Below are 20660 nucleotides of genomic sequence, written 5' to 3' on the forward strand. Positions count from 1 at the left end.
GAAATACTAAAAAAAATATATTTTACAAAAAGAAAGTTACAGGAATGTACACATGATCCCATGTTTACATCTCATTGTGCAACATGTGAATGTTTTAGTGGAACCTAAATGCGATATCTGAAAGGGGTACAAATTATTTCCAACCCCACCTTGTACAGAGCTCATGAAAAACAATGTTTTTTTGTCATTGTAAGTGTGCCAAAACACTTATATTAGAAAATAATCTCATGGAAATGGTTACTGTCATTTGATTATAATAATAAAACATTGAACTTGTTATTTAGTCAGGTTTGGACGGAGGCTCCGTCGAACCCCTGAGGCCGACTGACCGAACCCCTAGGGTTCGATCGAACCCAGGTTAAGAACCACTGCGCTAGAATCTTTAAGGTGCTTTTGTTGACCAGAGAGGAGATTCTGTAGAGGAATCTCGTTCTTTGGTTGACCTTTTTGATTACCTCGGTGGGCATTTTATCACAGGAAAGATTAGCCTCTAGAATGGAACCTAGGTAGGTGATCTCATCTTTCCTGGTGATAACAATCTCACCCACTTTTATAGTGAAGTCACTGACTTTCTTAAGGTTGATGTAGGACCCAAATAGGTTGGATTCTGTTTTACAGAAGTGTATGGATAGCTGGTTGTCAGCGAGCCAGGTGCAAATATTAAAGGGGAACATTATCACAAATTCAGAAGGGTTAAAACCAATAAAAATCAGTTCCCAGTGGCTTATTTTATTTCTCGAAGTATTTTTTTTAAATTTTATCCATCAGGCAATATCCCGAAAAACGGCTTCAAAGTGCCTGATTTTCACCATTGCTATGTGGATATAGCGATGGTCCATTTTCCTGTGACGTCACTGCGTGGAGCCAATACAAACAAACATGGCGGATAAAACAGAAAGGTATAGCGACATTAGCTCGGATTCAGACTCGGATTTCAGCGGCTTAAGCGATTCAACAGATTACGCATGTATTGAAACGGATGGTTGGAGTGTGGAGGCAGATAGCGAAAACGAAATTGAAGAAGAAACTGAAGCTATTGAGCCATATCACGACAGACAGCGGAAACGAGGACGAATTTGGCGATCGCCTTCTAACCAACGATTGCGTCTTTTGACCAATGGTGAAACTTGAATCCGTCGATTGGTATGTGTTTGTTTGGCATTAAATGTGGGTGGAGGGAAAGGCTGGATGCAAATATAGCTACAAATGAGGCATGATGATGCAATATGTACATAGAGCTATCAAAAAAAGCATGTTAGCATCTATTAGCTTGCAGTCATGCTGTGAGCAAATATGTCTGATTAGCACATAAGTCAATAACACCAACAAAACTCACCTTTGTGATTTCGTTGACTTTATCGTTGGAAATGCATCTGCTTTGAGTGTTGCAGGATATCCACACATCTCTCTGCCATGTCGGTTGTAACATCGCCGGTAAAATGTGCAGACCAAACGAGGGACTTTCGCATCTTTTGACACTGGTGCAACTTAAATCAGTCGTTTGGAATGTGTTTGTTTGGCATTAAATGCGGGTGGAGGGAAAGGCTGGATGCAAATTTAGCTACAAATGAGGCATAACGATGCAATATGTACAAACAGCTAGCCTAAATAGCATGTTAGTATCGATTAGCATGCCGTGCTAATCAATGCACACTCCACGTGAATCAACTTGAATCCCTCCCTGTCAGTGTTGTTACACCCTCCGACAACACACCAACGAGGCATGATGTCTCCAAGGTACGGAAAACAGTCGAAAAAACGGAAAATAACAGAGCTAATTCGACTTGTGTGTGTAATGTGTTTGAGAAAATGGTGGATTGCTTCCCATTGTGACGTCACGTGTGAAAGGCGTTTAGATCGCCAAATTCAACCTTTTTAGAGTTCGGAAATCAGTTAAAAAACATATGGTCTTTTTTCTGCACCATCAAGGTATATATTGACTCTTACATAGGTCTGGTGATAATGTTCCCCTTTAAGGAGTTTAGCACTGAGGATTTGTTCCACCTGTGACTTGTCCTTGCCGGATACCAGCAGGGCCGAGTCACCCGCAAACAGGAACAATTCACAGTGGCATGCTGAGGGCATGTCATTTACGTATATTAGGAACAGTAAAGGTCCTAGTATACTGCCTTGGGGGACTCCACAGCTTACTGAGAGGGGAGGGGACATGGTGCCGTTCACCTCTACCACCTGTTTCCTCCCCTCCAAGTACAGACCCTGTTTCCATATGAGTTGGGAAATTGTGTTAGATCTAAATATAAGCGGAATACAATGATTTGCAAATAATTTTCAACCCATATTCAGTTGAATATGCTACAAAGACAACATATTTGATGTTCAAACTGATAAACTTTTTTTTTTTTGCAAATAATCATTAACTTTAGAATTTTATACCAGCAACACGTGACAAAGAAGTTGGGAAAGGTGGCAATAAATACTAATAAAGTTGAGGAATGCTCATCAATCACTTATATGGAACATCCCACAGGTGTGCAGACTAATTGGGAACAGGTGGGTGCCATGATTGGGTATAAAAGCAGCTTCCATGAAATGCTACGTAATTCACAAACAAGGATGGGGTGAGGGTCACCAATTTGTAAGCAAATTGTCGAACAGTTTTAGAACAACATTTCTCAACGAGCTATTGCAAGGAATTTAGGGATTTTACCATCTATGGTCCGTAAAATCATTAAAAAGTTCAGAGAGTCTGGAGAAATCACTGCATGTAAGCGATTTTATTAGAGACTTTTGATCCTTCAGGCGGTACTCCATCAAAAAACGACATAAGTATGTAAAGGATATCACCTCATGGGCTCAGGAACATTTCATAAAACCACTGTCAGTAACTACAGTTGGTCGCTACATCTGTAAGTGCAAGTTAAAACTCTACAATGCAAAGCCAAACCCATTTATCAACAATATTTTGAAACGCCGCCGGCTTGGCTGGGCCCGAGCTCATCAGAGATGGACTGTTGCAAAGTGAAAGGTGTTCTGTGGTCTGAAGAGTCCACATTTCAAATTATATTTGGAAACACAGGACGTGGTGTCCTCCGGAACAAAGAGGAAAATAACCATTCGGATTGTTATAGGCACAAAGTTCAAAAGCCAGCATCTGTGATGGTATGGGGGTGTATTAGTGCCCAAGGCATGGGTAACTTACACATCTGTGAAGGCACCATTAATGCTGAATGGTCAATACAGGTTTTGGAGCAACATACAGTGGGGCAAAAAAGTATTTAGTCAGCCAGCGATCGTGCAAGTTCTCCCACTTAAAATGATGACAGAGGTCTGTAATTTTCATCATAGGTACACTTCAACTGTGAGAGACAGAATGTGAAAAAAAAAATTCACATTGTATGAATTTTAAAGAATTTATTTGTAAATTATGGTGGAGAATAAGTATTTGGTCAACCATTCAAAGCTCTCACTGATGGAAGGAGGTTTTGGCTCAAAATCTCATGATACATGGCCCCATTCATTCTTTCTTTAACACGGATCAATCGTCCTGTCCCCTTTGCAGAAAAAACAGCCCAAAAGCATGATGTTTCCACCCCCATGCTTCACAGTAGGTGTGGTGTTCTTGGGATGCAACTCAGTATTCTTCTTCCTCCAAACACCACGAGTTGAGTTTATACCAAAATGGATACATGGATGATACAGCAGAGGATTGGGAGAATGTCATGTGGTCAGATGAAACCAAAATAGAACTTTTTGATATAAACTCAACTCGTGGTGTTTGGAGGAAGAAGAATACTGAGTTGCATCCCAAGAACACCACACCTACTGTGAAGCATGGGGGTGGAACATCATGCTTTGGGGCTGTTTTTCTGCTAAGGGGACAGGACGATTGACCCGTGTTAAGGAAAGAATGACTGGGGCCATGTATCGTGAGATTTTGAGCCAAAACCTCCTTCCATCAGTGAGAGCTTTGAATGGTTGACTAAATACTTATTTTCCACCATAATTTACAAATAAATTCTTTAAAATTCCTACAATGTGAATTCCTGGATTTTTTTTCTAATTCTGTCTCTCACAGTTGAAGTGTACCTATGATGAAAATTACAGACCTCTGTCATCATTTTAAGTGGGAGAACTTGCACAATCGCTGGCTGACTAAATACTTTTTTGCCCCACTGTATGTTGTCATCCACGCAACGTTATCATGGACGCCCCTGCTTATTTATATAACTGTGTTGTATCCATTGTGGATTGAACTTTCACAGTATCATGTTAGATCCGCTCGACATCCATTGCTTTCCTCCTCTCTAAGGTTCTCATAGTCATCGACGTCCCACTGGGTCATTATTGTCACCAATGTCCCACTGGGTGTGAGTTTTCCTACCGAGGATGTCGTGGTGGTTTGTGCAGCCCTTTGAGACACTAGTGATTTAGGGCTATATAAGTAAACATTGATTGATTGATATTTCAGCAAGACAAGTGTTACAACAGCGTGGCGTCGTAAAAAAAAGTGCGGGTACTTTCCTGGCCCCCCTGCAGTCCAGACCTGTCTCCCATGGAAAATGTGTGGCGCATTATGAGGCGTAAAATATGACAGCGGAGACCCCGGACTGTTGAACGACTGAAGCTCAACATAAAACAACAATGGGAAAGAATTCCACTTTCAAAGCTTCAACAATTAGTTTCCTCAGTTCCCAAACGTTTATTGAGTGTTGTTCAGTGTTAATTTTGTTGCCAAAAATTTTTCGTCATAGTTATCGTCAACGACCTTTTTTTTCTGACTAAAACGAGACAATAACTAAATAAAAACTAATTTACGTGGACTAAGGACGAGGTGTATTGACATATTCGTCAACGAATAAAAACGAGACGAAAATGTCTACCAGAGACAAGATCCAATCGGAACTCATTTCGTTAGGAAGAGGCGGGAGGAGTTGGGAAGAGAACCAATCAGAGCGACGTGGTAAGGAAGTTACGTAAACGTACTTTGCGTTTGAGACAACATGCAGAAGACAACATGTCAACGGCGGGGAGGAAGAGGAGAGAGGACATATGGGGAAATTTTATATTTGACCTCAAAGATAACAAGACGCAGTTTAAGAAATGTAGCGCGAGGATTACGGGGAAAAACACAACAAACTTGAAGCGACATTTACAGTCGAATCACCCCCAAATCCACACACAGGTAAGCATTTTCCACAACATACAACTCACTCGACGTTATCCCGTTTATTACACGGCTTACTCGTGAAATACTAAATTTGAGACATGATTTTCATCAAAATACAACTTGTAGCGGTGATTTTTCCGCTGTTTTGCTTTGACTTTCAGAAATTGAAGGGAAAGTTTACATATTACCCTTTAGTCGACTAAATCTACTGTAGTTTTCTTCGACTATAGTCTTATGATATTTTGTCAACTAAAACTATAACAATTTAAATAACTAAATTATAACTAAAACTAAACTACATTTTTGTCAAAAGACTATGACTAAAACTAAATCAGATTTTGCTGTCAAAATTAACACTGGTGTTGTTAAAAGAAAAGGTGATGTAACACAGTGGTGAACATGCCCTTTCCCAACTACTTTGGCATGTGTTGCAGCAATGAAATTCTAAGTTAATTATTATTTGCAAAAAAAAATAAAGTTTGAACATCAAATATCTTGTCTTTGTAGTGCATTCAACTGAATATGGGTTGAAAAGGATTCGCAAATCATTGTATTCCGTTTATATTTACACCTAACAATTTCCCAACTCATATGGAAACGGGGTTTGTAAGATTGCATCCAGCTCGATAAGATTTTAGCGTGGTTAACGGTGTCAAAGGCCTTCTGAATATCCAGCATGACCATGCCGCAGTATTTGCCTGCGTCCACCGCATATTTGATGTGGTTGGTTAGATAGAGAAGGCATGTGTCAGTGGAGTGGTTAGTTCTGAAGCCGGATTGGAATTTGTACATTAGTTTATTAGTGGCAAGGTATCTATCAACCTGTTCATAAACTATTTTTTCCATTACTTTCGAAATGGAACTGAGAATAGAAACAGGTCGGTAGTTACCAGGTTCCTAATTTGCTTCCTTTTTTATAAAGGGGGGTTACTCTTGCTATCTTGAAATCCTTGGGTACTTGGCCTTGTTTGATTGAGAGGTTTATTATATGAGTGATTATTGGGGCAATGGTGGTGGCAGAGTCCATGAGGAATCTGGAGGGGATATTGTCAAGGCCGGTGGCCTTGTTTGGGTGGAGCGCGCTCAATTTATTAAGCACCTCGTCAGCTGAGACCATTTCTAATTTGAAATTGTTGTTGATTACTCCTAGCTTTCTGTAGAAGGCTTTAATGTGTTCTACACCAAAGCGACCAGAGTGATCGGACAGCTTGTTAACGAGAGTTGTGGCTATGCTGGTGAAAAAGGTGTTAAGTCTGCTTGCTACCTCTATTTTGTCTGTAATGAGGGAGTCACCCTCCTTGATGTTGATGTTGGTGAGTCTGGTTTAAAGTTTCTGGCTACATCCAGGAAGCTGGTTGTTGAGAATTTTCCAGAGCTCACGTGGCTTATTTGTGTTGTCCTCTATTTTGTCGTTGATGTAATTTTTTCTTTAAGGATTTAGTCAGTTTGTCTTATTTCTTAATTTATTGCATTGCTTTTTGAGCGTTGAAAGGAGTGATTTGAGGTTATTATTATTGGGTTGTTTATCTACTTCGGTTTTACACTTTTGTTATTCAAAGTATTTTCTGTCTCTGTCTTTTATGGCAGCTAATAGGTCTGGATTGATCCATGGCTCATAGCAGGCTTTGATCCTGACTGTTCTCATGGGAGCCATATCACTTAGTACCGCTAGGAACGCTCTTTTGAAGCGATCCCAAGCATCTTCAACCAGGTTGCTCGTGAGCACAGGGGACCAGTCCCACTCACCTAATTTGAGGTTGAAATATCACTGGAGTATGTTTTAAGGGATCTGGATTGAGCTTTTATGTGGCCATTGGCTTTGGGTTTACTTATTTTGCGCATGCAGAAGGTTATATAGTGGTCGCTAAGACCACAGATCATGACCCCACTATTTTTATGTTATGCCGGTCTGATGTGAAGATTAGATCTATGGTTGATTGGGTGGAATCACACACCCGTGTGGAGAGTGTTATTAGCTGGGAGAGAGCGTGCTGATTACAGAACTTGCTGTAAGATTTGAAGACAGGCGCATCTCTGCGTTGAATATCTGTGTTCAGATCTCCAGTTATAATTTTCAACACGTTGTCTACACCAGCTATGCACTGTTCAAGAGCACCATAGAAATCACTCTGATTAGGGGGTCTGTATACAGTCCCTATCAGTACCGGCTTAGCGTTTGTGAATTTGATTTCTGCCCACACAGATTCAAGGGCATTGTGATCAAGATTAGAGCTAGTTATGTATCCAATATCCGGATGAATTTACATACAAACACCACCACCATGTTTATTCCTGTCCTTTCTGATGACCGAGAAGTTTTTCTATCTCTATCTCTGAGTCAGAAACACTTCCATCTAATTAAGTTTCAGAGAAACAAAGGATTTTTACCTTATTGTTGTGGAACATTTCTCTGATTTGGTTGAGATTATTTTCAGAGAGGCTGTTCACATTAAGATGGATGATGTGTAGCCCACCGGAACCAAAGAGAACATCAGAGTCCGTTGGGGAGAGGTACTGTCCAGAAGATGGAGGGATGTTTGTTGTTATTGATGTTTGTGTGGCAAGACTTTGGGGGGGAGAGGCCCATTGTTCTTTCTAGGTGATGCGGGAGGGGCAGAGTTGAAGGGGGGGTGCAGGTGGGAGTGGTGGGGGTCGACGTGGTTTTTGCGGGTTTTGGTGAGGTGGAGAACAATGACCAGGGATTTACAAAGAGTCCCCTGAAACCTGTAGAGGCCGTGGGGGGTCCAGGTGATGCGGTGATGACCCCCAGGGTTTCGGGAGAGGTTAGGAGGACCTCCGCACTGGCGACTTTAATGGCGGCCAGGGTGTCGTCAAAAGCCATTACGCCGTCCGCCGCCGAGCCGCTGTTCTCACCGGTTTCTGAGCTGTCTTCCTCCGTCTCTGGGCCGCCAACCGCACCGATGATCGGGGTGAAGTCCTCCGTCGTGCCGCCAACCGCTGGAACGCAAGTGAGCTTGTGTGGTGATGAACAAGTGAGAGCTGGCGTAGGTGGAGAGCTAATGTTTTCAGCATAGCTCCGACGAGGTTCCGCAGCTACGCTAGCTTCCCTGGCGTCGTTAGCAACAACATTGCTAGGCTTCGCCAGGCGAGATAACATTAACCGGGTGGTTATTGGTCCAGGGTTTAGTTCAGTGTCTCCTAAGAGTAGAAGTAATAGTAAAATTGTAGATCTTCGGTCTATCCTACCAGTCAGGGGCTTGTTTCTTCTGTTGCGATCCACTGTGAGGCATGAGTGGATCACATTACCTCCGAAGCCCAGGTGCTTCGCCGATGAGTTACCGAGGAGGTAGAAATCGCAGTGATTGTCCATTTCGCGTTCACGACTCTCATTTTCAAGAGGGTATTGTATCTGTGGTGGTTTCAAATATAAATCTGTGGTCCACTGTAGAAAAATGATTAAGTGTGGGATCATCCGAGCGGTTGATTGTATTCCCGAGCGGGAGCGAAAGAAAATGCGACTGCTCATCTCGGCGTCTCGTTCATGCTCATAGACTTAAAATCTTAAATGTAATCATTGGAATTTAGAGGGGAACTGCACTTTTTGGGAGAATTTTTTCTATCATTCCCAATCATTATAAAAGACATGACGATGGACCTATTAAAAAAACCCCCATCATATTCTAACTCAATGTAAATAAAAGTCCACTTGCAATGTAGCCAATGGGAGGTCCTCTATAACAACAGACAAGCTTTATTGACCTACACTTAACAACTACGTTATTTCACTTTACCCTTTTCTGTATTGATTGAGCTGTGTTGAAGCAGCAAAAAAGGATATGATGTTAAATGAAGAGTTTCTTGAAGGTGTCTCTGATAGTTGATATAATATAGTAACTGTATCAAAAAGTCTACATGAACTCCATGGTGTTCAGGGATGAATAGTCTCTCCTATTGCTATTGTACTATTTTTACATTAATTAGTAATGTAGCAGCTTAGTTTTGAATGGCAGGGTTGCTGCTGTCACATGTTGATAAAAATATAACATTCACATAATAAAAATCAACTACAGGCTTCCCAAATGCTGTAATAAATTAAGAATGATGAGTTGAACATATGTCAGCATGTAGCCAAAGAACGATAGCAGAATACGAGATGGAACTTTCTAGAACAAAGGTGGAGAACAATCATCTACTGGACGCTGTTTTCCTAAAACATCAAGTTGTGTTACACAGAACAGGTTTGTTCTAAGCCGGTTTTTAAAAGTTTGCCAGACATTCTTGCTGAAATTTGCATTTTCCTGTCACATATTTATTTTCTCGCTTTCGCCACAGCATCAACCCGTTCACAGGATATAGAAAAATTATCAAAGGGGATCTGATTTTTTTCAATTTTATTTTGCCTTTCATTCACAATCCTTATGTAAGATATTAGCATGTGTTTTTCTTTTTTATGGATTCTAAGTCGTAAACAAACATTTGCAAAATCTTAACTATCAATAAAATGTACCCAGAAGTATTTTTTAAATGCTATCTCTTTAAAACATGCTGTAAAAATGCATTTCCTCTGGAAACATGCTTTATAATAGTCACAAACTGGAGGATACATTTTTAATAAGGATGAAATAAAAAAATGGTTTAAAGGTTTTGTGGTATTTTCCAGGGTGTACCCTGCCTTTCGCCCCCGTTTCCCCAAAAGGTATGTAAAAAGAAACCATCCATCCATTCTTTTTCTACTGCTTATTCCCTTTTTTGGGGTAGCGAGGGCGCTGGAGCCCATGTCAGCTACAATTGGGCGGAAGGCGGGGTACACCCTGGACAAGTCGCCACCTCATCACAGGGCCAACACAGATAGACGGACAACATTCACACTCCCATTCACACACTAGGACCATTTAGTTTTGGCAATCAACCTATCCCCAGGTGCATGTCTTTGGAAGTGGGAGGAAGCCGGAGTACCCGGAGGGAACCCACGCAGTCATGGGGAGAACATGCAAACTCCACACAGAAAGATCCAGATCCAGGGATTGAACCCAGGACCTTCGTATTGTTAGGCAGACACACTAACCCCTGTTTCACCGTGCTGCCCCTGGAAAAATAAATATCATAGAAAATAATAATCACTATTATTTTGATTGATATTGTAATCACGATTAATCACACAATTATTCATTAATTTGGAAACATCAGTATTTTTTTTTACGACCAAAACTCAACTTTAAAGGGGAACATTATCACCAAACCTATGCAAGCGTCAATATATACCTTGATGTTTCAGAAAAAAGACCATGTATTTTTTTAACCGATTTCCGAACTCTAAATGGGTGAATTTTGGCAAATTAAACGCCTTTCTGTTTATCGCTCTTTTAGCGATGACGTCAGAATGTGACGTCTCTGAGGTAATACATCCATCATTTTCATTTTCAACACATTGCAAACACCAGGTCTCAGCTCTGTTATTTTCCGTTTTTTCGACTATTTTTTGGAACCTTGGAGACATCATGCCTCGTCGGTGTTTTGTCGGAGGGTGTAACAACACTAACAGGGAGGGATTCAAGTTGCACTACTGGCAAGAAATCTGCCGCCAGACCCCCATTGAATGTGCCAGAGTGTCTTCACATTTGACCAGCGATGGTAAGACAGACATGGCACAGAGATGTATGGATAACCTGCAGATGCATTTGCAACAATTAAGTCAACCAAATCACAAAGGTGAGTTTTGTTGATGTTGTTGACTTATGTGCTAATCAGACATATTTGGTCACGGCATGACTGCCAGCTAATCGATGCTAACATGCTATGCTAATCGATGCTAACACGCTATTTACGCCAGCTGTATGTACATTTGAAACTAAATACCCACCTTTTAATGCAAAACAAACACTTACCAATCGACGGATTTAAGTTGCTCCAGTGTCACAAGATGCGAAAGTCCTGATCGTTTGGTCCGCACATTTTACCGGCGATGCTAATAAGGCAGCCATGCTATGGGCCACTTCATTAGGTACACCCACGCTATGGCCGAATAGCGTCAATAGCTATTCGCTCAATTTCTTCTTCAATTTCGTTTTTGCTATCTGCCTCCATACTCCGACCATCTGTTTCAATACATGCGTAATCTGTGGAATCGCTTAAACCGTTGAAATCCGAGTCTGAATCCGAGCTAATGTCCCTGTATCTTGCTGTGTTAACCGCCATGTTGTTTGTATTGGCAGCCCTGTATGACGTCACAGGGAAATGGACGGGTGGATATAGCGATGGTGAAAATCAGGCACTTTGAAGCAGTTTTTCGGGATATTCCGGAAGGTGTAAAATTTCGGAAATTTTTTCGAAAAATAAAACAGCCCACTGGGAACTGATTTTTATTGTTTTTAACCCTTTTGAAATTGTGATAATGTTCCCCTTTAAATATAGTTTTAAAAAACGGATATTAGTTAGTAACGAGGGGCAACACGGTGGAGGAGGGGTTAGTACGTCTGCCTCACAATACGAAGGTCCTGCGTAGTCCTGGGTTCAATCCCGGGCTCGGGATCTTTCTGTGTGGAGTTTGCATGTTTTCCCCGTGACTGCGTGGGTTCCCTCTGGGTACTCCGGCTTCCTCCCACTTCCAAATACATGCACCTGGGGATAGGTTGATTGGCAACACTAAATTGGCCCTAGTGTGTGAATGTTGTCCGTCTATCTGTGTTGGCCCTGTGATGAGGTGGCGACTTGTCCAGGGTGAACCCCGCCTTCCGCCCGATTGTAGTTGAGATGAGCACCAGCGACCCCAAAGGGAATAAGCAGTCGAAAATGGATGGATAGTTAGTAACGAATAAACCATAACACGTAAAATAATGGTAAAGATTTATTTAAATACCAATGGCAATATAAAAAACAATGAAGTTAAGTTTATTTTATTTTATTTATATTTTGTTCCATTTTTTATTATAATTATTAATATTATTACTATAAAATGTAACTTACCACATTGAATGTGGGAACTGCATGAACGATGCCTTCTCAGTTGTCACTGTAACACAATTTGAGTGTCTAGAAACACACTAAATTAATCTAAGCCATTATTACTATTATTAATAAGGTAAACAAGTCATCTTTTGACGGAGTAGTCAGTAATCTGATTACTTCTTCCTAGTGGCGACACTATTTAAATGTAAGCTTTACAGTCTTCTTTTTTGGCCAACATGTTGATTGTGCTCATGCTTTTTTTTTTAAAGCAGACATGTCTTTAAAGATGAATGTGAAAGTCACTGTAATTATTGTCAAAAAGCAGGCGGAGCTCATCCCTTGTAAAACTGCGTGGAGGTTGGCATTTGGTTAGGGGTGTAACGGTACGTGTATTTGTATTGAACCGTTTCGGTACGGGTGTTTCGGTTCAGTACAGGGTGTATCGAACGAGTTTGTAAGCTAAAGTCTTAACAAGTTGCTCTGCAGCTGCCTCTGTCTGAGGAGTGAGCACCCAGCATTGTCCCGCCCACACAACCATCTGATTGGTTACATACAACGCCAATCAGCAGTGAGTATTCAGAGCGATGTAACAGCCAATCAGCAGTGCGTATTCAGAAAGCATGGAGTCAGTGCTGCGGCGTCGAGATGAGCAGATATGTGTTTAGCAGGTGAGCAGCTGACATCGTACACTCCCCAAATGATAAAAAAGACTTCCCAGTCACAACTATTACAAACATCACTATGAGCCCGTTGACCTTCTAGAAACTTAAACTGCAGCTCAGCTCGCTCATAGTTGAGGTGAAGGCTAATTAGCTTTTAGCGTTACGTTGGCTCATTTTTGCTGTGTGTGTGTGTGTGTGTGTGTGGGCATGTGAGTGTGTGTGTGTATAATAAAAGTCAACTACAGACTTCCCCAATGCTGTAATAAATTAAGCATAATGAGTTGACTTGAAACTGTTTAATGTTGCACTTTTTATATGTCGAAAAAAGGTTGTCATTTTATTTAATCTGTGCAACAACTTGAGGCAGTTTAATGTGGATTAACGTAAGCAGAATTATTATAGTGTTCCCAATGTTAAAAGGATAAAGCCATTGTTTACAAATTTCGTAAATAAATAACCAAAACATTTATATTTAGTTGTTTTCTTACTGTACCGAAAATGAACCGAACCGTGACCTCTAAACCGAGGTACGTACCGAACCGAAATTTTTGTGTACCGTTACACCCCTACATGTGTTAAATTATTTCCTGTGTGTATGACTTATTCAAAGGGAGAACAGCACACTTTCACGTATGGTGACTACCATTAAGGATTGCAGGAATGACTTTTAGGATGTTTTGATGGAAAAGGTGGATTGCACGTTGGCCTGGGAAGGCATTCCCCTGAAGGTCTTCTTCATGTGTCAGTTGGAAGTACCTTGACTGCTGTGAGGGGAAGCTGATGAGATTGTGAGATCATATGTTGGTGCAGGACAATGTCTTTTGTAACTGAGCAAAGCTGAACTTTTCTAAAAAAAAATAAAAAAAATTCTCCTGTTCCGCAGACCTTGATGAAGAAACTCTACCTCTTGAGCAGGAGGAGGAACCACTGCCCCCCCACATAGGCGAGAAAGAAAAGGTACCTCATTCACAACACATTAAAGAGGGAGGGGAGGAACCACAGCCCCCCCACATTAAAGAGGAAGACGAGACGCCACAGACCCATCGCATGAAAGAGGAGGACCCACTGACCCCTCACATCAAAGAAGAAGAGGAGGAACACAGCATCAGTCAGGAGGGAGAGGATATTGAAGGACTGGAGGAGTTCCCAGTGACTGGTGTCCCTGTGAAGAGTGAAGATGATGAGGTCAGAGGTGAAAGTGAGGAGAGGGGAGGGGGGGAGCCTCCAAGCAGCAGCTCAACACAACACATGACAACAGAAGCTGATGGAGACCACTGTGGAGGATCACAAGCAGACAAGCTCTTAGCTCCACTATCAGATAGTGAGGACACAACCTCACACTCTCCTGACACTGATGATGAAGACGCTAAAGATAAGACATGTCACACTGACAACACCCGCTTGAAATGTTCTCACTGTGACAAAACCTTTAACCGCAGGAGTGATCTTAATAGACACATGAAACTACACACTGGAGAAAAACCATTTCCCTGCTTAGAATGTGGCAAATGTTTCGCAACTAGTCACCATTTGAAATTACACATGAGCACACACACCGGCGAAAAACCTTTTATCTGTTCAATATGTGGTAAAGGTTTTGCTCAAAGTTCATGTATGGAAAAACACAAAAGAATACACACTGGAATAAAACCTTTCGTCTGTTCAATCTGTAGTAAAGGTTTTGTAGAAAATCACAAATTGAAAGTACACATGAGAACACACACTGGTGAAAAACCTTTTTCTTGCTCAGAATGCAGTAAATGTTATGTAACAAGTCACAGTTTGAAATTACACATGAGAACACACACTGGAGAAAAAACTTTTTGTTGCTCAGAATGTGGTAAATGTTTTGTAAAATGTCAGAATTTGGAAGTACACATGAGAGTACACACTGGGGAAAAACCTTTTAACTGTTCAATCTGTGGAATAGGTTTTGCACAAAGGTCATGTCTGGAAAATCACAGGAGAAAACACACTGGAGTAAAACCTTTTAGCTGTTCAATCTGTGGTAAAGATTTTGTACAAAATCACCATTTAAAAAGACACATGATCACACACACTGGTGAAAAACCCTATATCTGTAAAATTTGTAGAAAAGATTTTGTACAAAGTCACCATTTGAAAATACACATGATAACACACACTGGTGAAAAACCCTTTATCTGTTCAACCTGTGGTAAAGGTTTTACACAAAGTTGCGCTTTAAAAGTACACACGAGATCACATTCCGGCAAAAAACCTTTTTCCTGTTCAATCTGTGGTAAGGGTTTTGCAGAAAGTGCATATTTGAAAAGACACACTAGAACACACACTGGTGAACAATCCCAACACAAAAGACTGAAAGTGTTGAGTTGCAGTGTGTGTGGTGAAAGATTCTCCTATAAGTACCAGTGTAAGAAACACAAGTGTGCTGGTGAGAACAGCAGCAGCAAATGAAACTGCAGGATTTTCATTTTGACTTTCTAACAACATCAGCACATATAACATGTGTGACATTGTTGTTTGTGTAGCGATCTTTTTAATATGCTTCTACATCTATAGATTGGACAGTTCAAATTAGTGCATTTTTTCAGTCAAGTACATGCATTATTATGGAACATAGTGTACTTTAACTAAAAAATTTAACAGAACAATTTGACTGAAAAGGTGAGACATAAAAATAAACGTGTGTGTGTGTAAATATATATATTCATAGTACAATTTTAGACTTATTCATAATAGCGTTTTTTTATAGGTGTTTGGAATATGAAAGTGTGACATGTTTCTTTGTAATTGTTAACGATCCCATAGATTAGCACCTTTATATGATACACATATGTACTGGTTCACATCTGAAACATCTACTGGACCACTTCAGGAAGCATATTATTATTTACTTTAAACATTTATACAATTTTGGAATGTATGACTGTATGAATCATTTGTTGGGTCTCTATTATCAATTGTATTAATCATCTTCATAACTCTTTTTTTGTAATATGATTATTGTGTTGTGATTGTTTTATATGTGTATCCCCAGACCTTTATGCAATATAAAAGAGAGAGAAAATCCGTGAATTGTTTGTGGAAAGATGTGTTTTTATTTTTACAAATTAAAAATTTGTGTTTAGAACAAAAACTCCCATTATTTTGTTGTAAACATTTTCTGTGTTTTATTAATTTTTTACTTCCCTAAAACAATGTCAATTTAAAAAAAAAAAAAAGTTTGGAGTGTAAGGTTAGTTCAATTTTGGAAAAGTGGGGCCTTACTTAAAGGGGAACATTATCAGCAGACCTATGCAAGCGTCAATATATACCTTGATGGTGCAGAAAAAAGACCATGTATTTTTTTAACCGATTTCCGAACTCTAAATGGGTGAATTTTGGCGAATTAAACGCCTTTCTGTTTATCGCTCTGGAGGGAATGACGTCAGAATGTGACGTCGCCGAGGTAATACACCCGCCATTTTCATTTTCAACCCATTGTAAACATTGGATCTCAGCTGTGTTATTTTCCGTTTTTTCGACAATTTTTTGGAATCTTGGAGACATCATGCCTCGTCGGTGTGTTGTCGGAGGGTGTAACAACACTAACAGGGAGGGATTCAAGTTGCACCACTGGCCCGAAGATGCCAAAGTGTCTGCCGCCAGACCCCCATTGAATGTACCAAAGTGTCTCCACATTTTACCGGCGATGACAGACATGGCACAGAGATGTATGGATAACCTGCAGATGCATTTGCAACGATAAAGTCAACGAAATCACAAAGGTGAGTTTTGTTGATGTTGACTTATGTGCTAATCAGACATATTTGGTTGCGGCGTGACTGCCAGCTAATCAATGCTAACATGCTATTTACCGGCGGTGCTAAAGCAGACATGGCACAGAGATGTATGGATAACCTGCAGATGCATTTGTAACGATAGTCACAGAAATCACAAAGGTGAGTTTTGTTGATGTTGACTGCCAGCTAAATTGATGCTAACATGCTACACTAATCAATGCTAACATGCTATTTACCGGCGGTGCTAAAGCAGACATGGCACAGAGATGTATGGATAACCTGCATATGCATTTGCAATTATATTACATTTTCTTCCATCCAAATTTAAAGTGAAAAAACACTTACCAATCGACGGATTTAAGTTGCTCCAGTGTCAAAAGATGCGAAAGTCCTGATCGTTTGGTCCGCACATTTTACCGGAGATGCTAATGCAGCTATTCGGCCATGCTATGGCTATGAATAGCGTCAATAGCTATTCGCTCAATAGCTTCAGTTTCTTCTTCAATACTTTCATACTCCAACCATCTGTTTCAATACATGCGTAATCTGTTGAATCGCTTAAGTCGCTGAAATCCGAGTCTGAATCCGAGCTAATGTCGCTATATCTTGCTGTGGTATTCCCATTGTTTGTTTACATTGGCAGCACTGTGTGACGTCACAGGGAAATGAATAGTCGCATCGCAAATAGCGAAAATCAAGCACTTTAAATCTTTTTTTAGGGATATTCGGAGACCGGTAACATTTTGAAAAAAAATTCAAAAAATACAACATGCCACTGGGAACTGATTTTTATTGTTTTAAACCCTTTTGAAATTGTGATAATGTTCTCCTTTAACCTTTAATGCGTTGTTTTGTTAGTCAATTCCTTTGTTGGCACTGACAATTGAACCATTACCTGGCGGTAGTTTGGCTGAGCCCGCTCTCAGTGCTGCTGGAGTGATCGCCAAGTGCCGAGCGGTGATGAAGTTAGTTTCAAGTTGTCAACATCCAGCCGGACTGATTGTTTTTCCATGGCACTGAAAACTCATGTCGCGTCCGTCAGCTCGTGCTGACAATTGCTTTCGATTAAGGGATTGTCAATAAAGTACTTGTCAATGGCTCATAGATAACATTTCCATCGTCAGTAGCTTTGGTCATGTGAACTAAAACCGCAAACCCACCTTTATATTGTTTGTTGATCATTACTTTGGCCGGCTTTCCAGTTCAGATTTTTTCTTCATTTCGAACATTTCAATCAAAAGCTTTGTAGTCATGTTTGTTCACCATTTATATATTCGGCTCATGCATTGTTTTTATGGTATTAAGTCCCTGTTCTGCTGACCAGTGATAGGCTCTTAGATTCCCATGTTTGGCCTCAAAAGTCAACAACCATGAAGTCCTTGGGTATGTTTGACACTCTTGACATGGTGTCTTTACTGATGAGACTTCTGTGGCATTTATGCTACAAAAGTAGTGTTCCAGATTCGCTTACCTACTTGGTAGAATCCTGACATCAGTTGTCACAGACTCTGTTATTTGTTTAACTTGGACAATCATTACGTTGTTTCGCGGTGTATTGTCCTCAAGCTAACATTTTTCTCCTAAACTGACTGTTAGGTTGGGCTGTTTCAAACACTAAACTGTACACGTGTGGCCTTGGGGGTTTGTCTTAGACAGTATAACTTGAAACTGATAGTAATCTACAAAACCAAAAACCGGTGACGTTGGCATGTTGTGTATTTCGTAAATAAAAACAAAATACAATGATCTGCTAGACCTTTTCAACATAAAGTCAATTGAATAGACTACAAAGTGTAAGGACTGGTTGGCACAGTAATAGTAATCCTCCGTGGATGCGTTGACAAGAACCCAGCAATGGTAAGTTTAAACGATTTATAAAACTTAACAAAAGCAGGCTACGAACAAAAATACTGGAGCTAACAGACAAAATAAACCAAGGGCGCTAGCATAAAAGCTCGGAATAGAAAACAGAAAAACCAAGACTGGCACGAAGGCACACAAAAAGGAAAAACAAGTCATCAGCGTGAGAGCTGGAATAAAACAGGCTTAGCGTGAAAAGCTAGCGAGGTTATAAATACGTGAAGTCAGTCGAGATTGTTGCTCGAAGGCAAGTTATGAACCCAGTTAATGAAGGCACGCTAATCAACCTCAGGTGTGTTGGATTGACCAGCGTCAGCTGCACTCCAGACTGTGGACGAGAGGGAGAGTCAATCTGATGTGCAAATCGATATCCAAACAAGATCATGAAACTTCAGTTTACCACACAAAGACAAGATAAGTATCGTTCAAACTGGAAAACATTATTTTTTGCAAATATTAGCTCATTTGGAATCTGATCCCTACAACATGTTTCAAAAAAGCTGGCACAAGTGGAAAAAAAGACAGAAAGTCGAGGAATGCTCATCAAACACTTATTTGGAACATCCCACAAGTGAACAGGCTAATTGGGAACAGGTGGATGCCATGATTGGGTATAAAAGCAGCTTCCATGAAATGTTCAGTCATTCACAAACAAGAATGGGGCACGGGTCACCACTTTGTGAACAAATGTGTGAGCAAATTGTTCAACAGTTTAAGAACAATATTTCTCAACAAGCTATTGCAAGGAATTTAGTGATTTCACCATCTGCGGTCCATGCAGAAATCACTGCACGTAACATTGAAGGCCCGTAACCTTAGATCCCTCAGCAGTACTGCATCAAAAACTGACATCAGTGTGTAAAGGATATCACCACATGAGCTAAGGAACACTTCAGAAAACCACTGTCAGTAACTACAGTTGGTTGCTACATCTGTAAGTGCAAGTTAAAACTCTACTATGCAAAGCCGAAACCATTTATCAACAACGCCCAGAAAGCCCTCTGGCTTCGGCTGGGCCCGAGCTCATCTGAGATGGACGGATGAAAAGTGGAAAAGTGTTCTGTGGTCTGACGAGTCCACATTTCAAATTGGATTTGAAATACTGTGGACGTCGTGTCCCCCGGACCAAAGAGGAAAAGAACCATCCGGGCTGTTAAAGGCGCAAAGTTCAAAAGCCAGCATCTGTGATGGCATAGCGGTGCATTAGTGCTGCATTATTAGTGTATTAGTGCTAGGCATGGGTAACTTACACATCTGTGAAGGCACCATTAATGCTGAAAGGTACACACAGGTTTTGGACCAATATATGTTGCCATCCAAGCAAGGTCTTTTCCACAAACACCCCTGCTTATTCAGCAAGACAATGCCAAGCCACATTTTGTCAGGCTTTCCCCTGACAGTTTGTCTATGTTTTAGTTTTCCTCTGCATTTGTCTCTTTCCTCTGTGTTTAGTATCTCCTGTCCTTAGTTCCTGTCTAGTGGTCTTATTTTGTCAGCTTCCTGTCTTGTTCCCTGGGTGCTGTGTTCCTCCTCAGCTGCGGCTGATTGGCACCTGGTCACACCTGTTGCCAATCAGCCCGCTCCTATTTGTACCTGCTTTGTCTTGTGTCAGTTGCTGGACGATTGTATTGTCGTGTCAATGTCATTTTCTACTTGTCATTCCTACTGGTCGTGTGATTGCAGCGTAGCGGTAAGCTATATTTGGTAGATGTCTGTAGCTTACTGTTTTTTGTTCCCTGCTTCCGGTTTGTTTTTTCATAGCCCTTAGTTTGTTATATCCGCCCACGTGCGTGCTTTTTGTTTGTACCCTTTGTTTGTTCTAGTTGTAGTATTTAATTAAATCATGTTTTATCATTCCATGCCTGCCTCCATCTCTGCATCTTGGGGTTCGTCAACAAATAATCCTGACACATTTTGCACGTCACAACAGTGTAGTCCAGAGCTGTCTCAGAAATCTGTATCAGATTGTCATAACACAATGAGATTCAGATCGATGTAAAAGTACACCAGCGAAGCTCTAACAGCAGCCCTGGAGAGACTGGACTGGTCAAATGAACAAAATTGCTCATCGGTTGAGAAAGCACGGGCATGCTTCAAATCCAACTTCCTGCATGTATCTGACCAACTAGCACCCATGAAAGCTTCCAGGGTAAAAATCCCGAACAGAAACCTGGACCAATGCAGACATAATAAATGCCATGAAACTTAGAAATGACAAACACCCTAAGTGCACTAAAAACAGCCAATTAAGGAATACAAAAAGTGTTAGAATAATTATGTATATATTATCGCACTAAATTTAGTATGATTAAGGTCTGTTGCTTTAGTTATTAGCTATTG

The 20660-nt window shown here is 40.7% G+C and overlaps 1 protein-coding gene across 7 annotated transcripts in view; it reads left to right on the forward strand.

Moving 5' to 3' along the window:
• Nucleotides 1-20660, forward strand: part of LOC133545526 (gastrula zinc finger protein XlCGF57.1-like) — a 403569-nt gene that overhangs the window by 39728 nt on the left and 343181 nt on the right. Inside the window, exons 3-4 of one of the 7 annotated variants that reach the window (XM_061891179.1) lie at nucleotides 13580-13752; nucleotides 13783-15823. The exons of 4 other annotated variants lie outside the window; for them this stretch is intronic. In XM_061891179.1, the coding sequence (XP_061747163.1) occupies nucleotides 13580-13752; nucleotides 13783-15132 (1523 nt within the window). In that variant the 3' untranslated portion in view covers nucleotides 15133-15823. Of the gene's footprint in view, nucleotides 1-9749; nucleotides 9870-13579; nucleotides 15824-20660 lie in introns of those variants that run through there. 2 more of the 7 variants (XM_061891183.1, XM_061891178.1) reach the window with 2 other exon arrangements.

This window comes from Nerophis ophidion, linkage group LG28, assembly GCF_033978795.1.
Source record: "Nerophis ophidion isolate RoL-2023_Sa linkage group LG28, RoL_Noph_v1.0, whole genome shotgun sequence".
Taxonomy (NCBI): Eukaryota; Metazoa; Chordata; class Actinopteri; order Syngnathiformes; family Syngnathidae; genus Nerophis; species Nerophis ophidion.